General features: G+C 51.2%; 2 protein-coding genes across 2 annotated transcripts in view; both read left to right on the top strand.

Annotated features, from left to right (window-relative positions):
• MPL (MPL proto-oncogene, thrombopoietin receptor) overlaps positions 1-39 on the top strand; it is a 6,285-nt gene extending 6,246 nt beyond the window's left edge. The window contains exon 12 of the mRNA XM_031058666.1: positions 6-39. Within this exon, the coding sequence (XP_030914526.1) occupies positions 6-39 (34 nt within the window). The remainder of the gene's footprint in view (positions 1-5) is intronic.
• Positions 7-4,903, top strand: CDC20 (cell division cycle 20). Its single transcript, XM_031058719.1, has 10 exons — positions 7-189; positions 738-883; positions 1,510-1,606; positions 2,137-2,265; positions 2,623-2,819; positions 3,148-3,242; positions 3,581-3,812; positions 3,922-4,047; positions 4,219-4,336; positions 4,642-4,903. The coding sequence occupies exons 1-10, from the start codon at positions 135-137 to the stop codon at positions 4,818-4,820; spliced, it is 1,374 nt and encodes a 457-aa protein (XP_030914579.1). The 5' UTR covers positions 7-134; the 3' UTR covers positions 4,821-4,903.
• Positions 4,904-8,034: the final 3,131 nt, after the last annotated feature.

An 8,034-nucleotide genomic window follows, 5' to 3' on the forward strand; every position in this document is an offset into this window, starting at 1 on the left:
CGCAGTTCCTGTTCGAGGCGGACCTGCACGGGCTGCTGAAGCTGGACACGCCGATCCCGAACGCGCCGCCTGCGCGATGGCAGCGCAAGGCCAAGGAGAGCGGCCCCGGGCCCAGCCCCGTCGGCGTGTCGCCCATGAAGCCGGCCAATCGCTCCCACAGCTCCAGCAAGACGCCGTCCAAGACACCCGGTGAGCGCCGGCCACCAGCGGCAGAGGTTGAGTGCTGGAGCCTCGCCCAGGCTGCTTGTCTGTAGCCATGGGGCTCTGGGCTCCCTGCCACGCTGCCCTACCGGCTGCTGCTCAGGCAGGAGGAGGTGGGCTGTGCTCCTGACAGCCACCCACCTCCTTCCCACCATGGGGGGCAGAGCTCTGAGCACTGGGGCTGGCAAACTGCTGATCGGCCAGCTGAGCCTTGCTGGCACAGCTGCATGCTGGGACAAGTGTGGGCGGGACTGTCAGCTGACAGCTTTACAACCTGTAAGCGTTTTTGTATCTTCCCCTTATCTCTGGACTCTGGAATTGTTGCGCTAGACCCAAGGAGTTGCTCCACACAGTTCCTAACCAGAGCTTGGTGGCAGGGAGGAAAACATAAGTTAGTTGTGACTGGGTGGCGTGAGATCTCAGAGCCCTACTTGTCTGGTGGGTGTGATGTGGACGAGTGCTGGGTTTGCTCTCGTGAAAGCTCTAATACAGGCTGTTAAATAGCTGTAAGACAATATTTTCATATGCGAACACAGGTAAATCTGGATCCAAAATTCAAAGCACCCCCACAAAGGCTGGGGGGGATCGCTACATTCCCAACCGCAGCACTATGCAGATGGAGATGGCAAATTTTCTCCTAACCAAAGAGAATGACCCTGCTGAGGATTCCCCTACCAAGAAGGTGAGCATGTTGCTAAGTTACAATTACTTCAACAACCACTAATCCTTCCTGCCCCTTTACAGAGGAGATATAGATTCTATCGAGTGAACACACGGGACTGACAAGCCCCAGCCATCACTACTTGCAGCTCTGGGCTTCAGGAGCCTAGGATGAGATTGAAGCTGTAGAGACTGCCATTCACTCTGGCCTATGCTGCTTCTGGTAGCAAAATTTAGCTTTTGACTAATGAGGCTTTAAAATGTAGCAGGCAACAAAAACACAAAGCTGTGAGCCTATGCAAAGTGAAACTGCTGGTGGTAGCTGTTCTAGGACAATGTCTACACAGGGAACGCTTCTGGAATGTTTTACACTGTGTTCTGAAATCTGTTTATGAAGCATTTGGTTGCTTTGTGGCTGTGGCTTTTCCCACTGGCAATGACACTGATTTTGCCGTTGTATGAAAATGTGAGCAGGACAATATGTGAAAGTCTGAGGAAAAACTGCTTTGTCCTGCCTCTGTATAGCTGACCCTTGCAGCACAGTTGTATACCTTCAGATTCTAAGAGAAGGGATCTTAGGTGTCTGTTTAAATTGCAGTGTGGGAGTTGTTTTAAATGCATTGCACTGAGGGTGATTTGTCTCCGTAGGAGCAACAGAAAGCCTGGGCAGTGAATCTGAATGGTTTTGATGTAGAAGAGGCAAAGATCCTCCGCCTCAGTGGAAAACCACAAAATGCTCCAGAAGGTATGATACAGGGTCTGTGCGAGCTGAATTGGCGGGAGAGATTGGGTCAGGGGAACAGCAACACAGAGGCTCTGTTTGTGGTCACAGGAGAAATCAACTGGTTTCTGAGAGCTGTACAGTCTAGAGTCTCCTTTCTTAAGGTTCCTGAGGTCGAAGGAGGGCATAACAGTTACAGTGAATTTATTTAGGAAAGTTGCTATGACTGCCAGTTGCTCACCTGTACTACAGGTTCCAAACCTTCATGAAGTCTGTAAGAGCATCAAACTCACTGCTGTGCACTTTCTAGCTTAAACTGCAACTAAATATAATGGGATTCAAAAACCCAAGTGTTTGTTAAATTTGTTTCCATGAATGAGGAAATTGTAGCTCACCCCTGTTCAGCAGTTCATTCTGCCAGTGATTTTAGTGCACTGCTCTCTTGTGTTTCTCTTAGGACTTTATTTTCACTCCAAGGGATTCCTAGTTGGGTGAGCAGCACTCAGCTGGGAGGAAACTAACTCAGGTTAACAAACCTGTTCCTCTGCACACAGGCTATCAGAATAATCTGAAAGTGCTCTACAGTCAGAAAATGACACCTGGATCCAGCAGGAAGAATAGCAGATATATTCCCTCAATGCCAGACCGGATCTTGGATGCACCAGAGATCCGCAATGACTACTGTAAGTAGACTACAGGGTTGAGTGCTGGGCATCCAGAACATTCTGCACTGGATTGCTGTTCCTAGGACAGTGTAACTGGGCTGTCTGTATTATTTTATGTACCCAGGCTAGCGCAGACCACTTCTGGAGTGTTCCTGTGTAGCCTTACAGGGACAGTGGTCTAGGGCACTGTGTAGATGCCTTGGAGCAGGGTACCTGACCCCAGCAGCTAGGCATAGTGACATTCAGAAGGCTGCCCCTCACCTGTACGTGTGTGTGCGCGCACATGTGCATCCACACCTGCTGCATCAGCACGGGTGAAGGGCAGGGCTCTCTAGCTAAGCATGGTGTGACCTGCATTGCTCTTTCAAATTGTAGATCTGAATCTCATAGACTGGAGCTCCCAGAACTTCCTGGCAGTGGCTCTGGACAACTCTGTTTATCTGTGGAATCACGCTACTGGGGAGATTATCCAGCTGCTGCAGATGGAGCATCCAGATGTTTACATTTCCTCTGTGTCATGGATTAAAGAAGGAAACTACCTTGCTGTTGGCACAAGTAGTGCTGAGGTTCAGGTGAATGCAGGAGTAAAACTAGAGGTGTTTTCTAGGGATTGACAGAACTGTGGGGCCTGGGGACAAAACCTTGGCTGGCAGAGGAAGGATGCCATCCAGCTGACTTGTCTTCCCTGGTGTGGGGTGGAACTGCCCAGTGTGCAAGGCAGGGTTTGGTTTGGGGGTTTTCTGATAAGTAGCATTACCTTCTGTGCTATAGTAATGAGATACACATTTTCTCTGTTCCCTTACTGAGAAAGCTGAATGCCAGAGCCTGTGCAGTGAGGTTCCTAGGGCATAGAAATAGGACTGGGTTTCTTCTGAAGAACTTTTTGCTTTGCCTCTCTAGCTATGGGACATTCAGCAGCAGAAACGTCTCCGAAACATGACCAGCCATTGTGCCCGTGTGGGAACCCTCAGCTGGAACAGCTACATCCTCTCCAGGTAAAGCAGTGGGTCAAGGGCAGTTTCCAGTTGTTGCAAACTCCTATCCCTCAATCTATGTGTGGCATAGGTTAGGGATGACAGAGAGAAGTTTGTCCTGGCTTGGGATTCTTACTCAGCCTTATCTGTTGGGGCTGTGAGAAGGCCTCTTTCCTGTATTGCAATTTATGCTGAAGTTGTAAAGAGCTTGTGTGGGTGTTTCACTCACACCAACAGACCAGTGTTGCTGGTATCACTGGTTGAAACCCAGTGGCAGGTCTAGCAGTCTTGCAACAACAAAAATGGATTTGGGTGAAAATGTGCAGCCTGACCCTGCAAGCCTTCTCTTCTCTCTGCAGTGGTGCACGGACTGGGCACATCCATCACCATGATGTCCGAGTGGCTGAGCATCATGTGGCCACCCTTGCTGGCCACACACAGGAGGTGTGCGGACTCAAATGGTCTCTAGATGGCCGCTACCTGGCCAGTGGTGGCAATGACAATCTGGTGAATGTCTGGCCATGCACCCAAGGTGGGGGTGGCGACTTTGCTCCTGTACAGACCTTCACTCAGCACCAGGGTGCTGTCAAGGTGAGCACAGAGCTGCCACGGGCAGATATCTGTGTGCAAGGCAGACATGCAGCACTGGCTGGGTGCATGTTGCCTCTTGTATGTCTTAAAATGAACTCTCCTCTCTCAGGCTGTGGCGTGGTGCCCATGGCAGATGAATGTTCTAGCCACTGGAGGTGGCACTAGTGACAGACATATCCGCATCTGGAACGTGTGTTCTGGCGCCTGCCTCAGTACTGTTGATGCCCATTCCCAGGTGAGAGATGAACATCAGCTTGGAGACAAACACCCTCTGGCAGCACACTTACAACAGAGCTGCTGACTCCTCAGGCCCAGAGGCACAGGGAAGAAGGGGACCATGCTCACCTCTGAGTGATGAGCATCAGCACAGGCACCTTGTCTCACCTGTGTTACTGCCTCTTTTCAGGTCTGTTCTATCCTATGGTCAACAAACTACAAGGAGTTCATTTCAGGCCATGGCTTTGCACAGAATCAGCTGGTTATATGGAAGTATCCAACAATGACCAAGGTCGCAGAGCTGCAAGGTAGGTGGACAGGGCCTGGGGCGGGGCGGGGCTGTTAGAGGTTGAAGGCAGCTGCACTCCTTGATTTGAGCCTGCAGCATCACTGATACAGAACAGTATCCAGGGCCATGCTGCTAGGAGTAAAGCATGCCCACGGGCTGTGGAAGAGATACTGTTGCTCCAAGTGTATGCTTGGGGTCTGAAATCATGCTGCCACAGCCAGTGGCGGGGCAGCTATGCAAGCTGGCAGGGCTCATGGGAGCATACAGGAGTAAATGTGCATGTGCTGATCAGCTCAGCCCTGATTGCACACTCCTTCTCCTCAGGTCATACTGCTAGAATCTTGAACCTGACCATGAGCCCTGATGGTACAACAGTGGCCTCAGCAGCTGCTGATGAAACACTGCGGCTCTGGCGCTGTTTTGAGATGGACCCCATAAAGAAGAAGGAGAAAGAGAAGGCAAACAGTGCCAAAAGCAGTATTATTCACCAGAGCATCCGCTGAGAGCACTGGGTTGTTGTGGGGAGGGGGATATTTGGTTTACACACTGTACAGTATTTTAAATGTTAATAAACTGCTTAACTTGACTTTTTCTTAATGGAGTCCGATGGAAGAAAAAGCCATGGCTCCCAAACCCAACTCCTTCTCCCTGAGGCTGGGGATCTGGGCAAGGAATGGAGGCCCCTGAGCCTAGCACAACCTAGCAGAAGGATGCTGTGCAAGAGCTGTACTTCTGTTTCTGTCCCAGTTAAGATAGATATGTCATCCGCCCCATCTAGATGCTGACTACAAGCACAGCACCTCCACCACAGGCTCAACTGGAAGCACAGCATGGCTGTGGCCTCAGTTTGTGTTGTCCTGGCCTGTCTCACAACCACAGGGACCTTACTGTGGCTCTGCAGGCAGCCGTCACTGCCTGCTTATGGTGCTGGAGTAGAATAGCTACTGGAAAAAAAAGAAGGGGGGGAAACATACAGCAACAGCTGTAATCACCCCAAAGGCTGGAAAGGGGCTGGCACTGGCATAAAGCCTGATGCAAAACAAAAGGTTAGTTTACACTGCCACAGCCAGCCTGGATGTCATGCAAGAGCCACGCAAATCACCACCAACCCTGTGCTTAGCCTTCAGTCACATATTCTTCCAACAACTCTGATCTGTCTTCCCCTCCTGCTGACAGGAAACCCTGGTGCCTTGCTAAGGCTTCATGCAGGAGAGCAGGCACCAGGGCTCAGCTGACATTTATTGGAGCTTGACTCCCCTACACTTGGAAAAATGCCTTTTTTCCAGGCTGAACTGTGCTGGAGCAAGTTGCAGGAAATATATTTGAGCCCTTACCTGACCAACAGCCAGCTCAGCCATGCTGCTCTGCATGGTGGAGGCACGGTGTTTGAGGTTGTGGGGCTGCATCAGACCCATCAAACCTGTCCTTCAGCTGCACCAGCATTGCCAGGGGCTGCTGGGGACACTGCACAGCTGATAAGCACCTTGGCCTGTGCAAAGCAGCTCCACCAAGCCTGTGCCTCCCATCAGCCCTCAGTGATTAGCTGAGGGTGGATTATTAACTGTTTTCACCTTTCCCTCAGCACAGTACCACACTGTGCCTAGCACCAGCTCTGCCTCCTGAGCCTTACACCAGCTGGAACCTTCAAAGATTCCAACTTGTGCTCTGCCAAGGCCAGTGAGGGTGTAACCACACCCACCAGAGCACCACCCCCCCCCCCCAAACATGAAAGGGGGGGCACAGCCTCAAAAAACAACAAAGCACCTTCCCAGCAGTGCTGCTGGTGCATCCCCATTTGGCCACTTGGGAAAGATCACAGGAGGTCCAAGGAAGGAGCTGTCCCTCAGACACAAATCCTAGGGCCACAGCTGTCTCTAATGGGGAAACAGGCAGGAACCCAGATGCAAGGCTGGGCTCTTCCACAGAGCTGTGCTGCTGTAGGAGCCCTGCCCCACACCCCTGCACTTGGTGCTGGGAGTTAGCACAGACTTGCCCTGGAGGGCCACAGCTCATTAGGCCTTCCCTGGTCCCTGACCTGGAAGGAAAGATTTACATGCCAAAAAGTTGCTGTTATTTTTTCAGTCCCATGTAAGAGCAGCTCAGCTTTCTCTCACAGACTCTTTCTTTCTCCTTAGCACATGCCCCCCACCCAGATGCTGCGCATTACATAGCCCTTAGAGGACCTCTGAGCATTACTAGAGGGTAATGATATTGCAGGGTCTTTGACCCCCATGCTGGTCTCTTACAGACCTGGAGCAAGGAGGAGCAGAGGAAGGAAGTGGGCACTGATCCAGCAGGCCCAGTAAACACAGCCCTATAAGGTGTGAATTCAGTTCACAGCATGACAGCATATTAATTACTAAGTGCCATGGCCAGCCCATAGAAGAGCACAGCTAACAGGAACAATTGGAGGAAGGGAGAGCAGAGCACATGCAGGGAACAGCCCATTCTAAAATACCAAGCATAAGTAGTTGAAAGCATTGTTACTATTTTGGGCAAAAGCAAAGACAATCCTGTCTTTAGCAAGAGCCAGCAGGAGGGGAGAAGGAGGCTTGACAGGAAAAGGTCCATGTCAGCTGGACCATCACCTACAGCTCCTGAGGTGGTGACTTCTGAGCACTGGACTAACATTACACACCACTTCAGCATGGACAAGAACAAATTCCCATCCAAGTCTTTACTCCCAGAGAAGCATCAACAACTGGGAGAACACTGCATGACTTCTTACATAAAAGGACATGGAGTGCTGTACGAGAGGCTGATGGCTGTGTGCAGTTTAGGCATATTAGTCACACCAGTTCAGGGCACTTGAAGATGCTTTCCTACATTTCAGGGCATGGCCTTGAGGCATACAGCAGCCCAGGTCAGATCAGCAGAGCACTCTCATACCAAGCTCTGCTCCAGGGCTTTAGCTGGACATCCACAAAAGCCCTCCCACCCCACAACCAAACCTACAGTGAAACTCAGCGTCTGGAGGATGCTGATCTAACACATTCCTCCCAGCCACATGCTGCCCAGCTGGCTCCCCACTCTTCTTCCCAGGCCTGAGTCAGCAGCCCAGCTGCCCTCTGCTCAAGAGGGCCCCAGTCATGGGGTGATGGGGAAGGCAGCCCTACACCCCAACAGCACTGAAGGGACACTAGAATGAGACAGTTGGAAAAATAACAAAGCCCAGGCAAAGATGCACTTCTGCAGCAAAAGCAAGACAGCAACACTAACCTTCCTCTGACCAATCTGAGCTACACTGTGCACAGATCCGTGCTGCAGGTGCATTCACAGATAGGAGCAGTTTTTGCTTTGGCAGATTCAGAAAGCAACAAACTGCTGTTTCTCAAGCACTCAAGTTTCCAAAGTCTCTATTCCCTGCTCTGCCATACCTCAAATCCCCATAATTTCTGAAAAGCAGCAGTTCTTCCTGGGCAGGGGGCCCAGGGCACAGCCCACACCCACACTCCACCCCAGCCATTTTTTGACAGGGTGGAGGCACTTTCACAACAGAAGCCTTGACACACATCCAGCCCTGAGCACTGCTCTACCAAAACAGTTGGAAACAATCTGCCATCTGCTTCATCAGCACACAACTCTCACCCTCTTCCCTCAGCACAAACCTGCTACACCAGCTGCTTCTCCCAGCCCTACCTTCAACCACACTGGGCAGGACCAAGCACCTGGAAGAGCTTTTGCTTATATTGAGCCAAGAAAACAAGAAAACAGAGC

This window comes from Geospiza fortis, unplaced genomic scaffold, assembly GCF_000277835.1.
Source record: "Geospiza fortis unplaced genomic scaffold, GeoFor_1.0 scaffold333, whole genome shotgun sequence".
Classification (NCBI taxonomy): Eukaryota; Metazoa; Chordata; class Aves; order Passeriformes; family Thraupidae; genus Geospiza; species Geospiza fortis.

Coding starts and splice junctions, on each gene's coding strand:
- CDC20 (XM_031058719.1), top strand. CDS start 135: ATGAAGCCGGCCAATCGCTCCCACAGCTCCAGCAAGACGCCGTCCAAG. Junction 1,607..2,136: donor ACCACAAAATGCTCCAGAAG/GTATGATACAGG, acceptor CTCTGCACACAG/GCTATCAGAATAATCTGAAA. Junction 4,048..4,218: donor CTGTTGATGCCCATTCCCAG/GTGAGAGATGAA, acceptor GCCTCTTTTCAG/GTCTGTTCTATCCTATGGTC.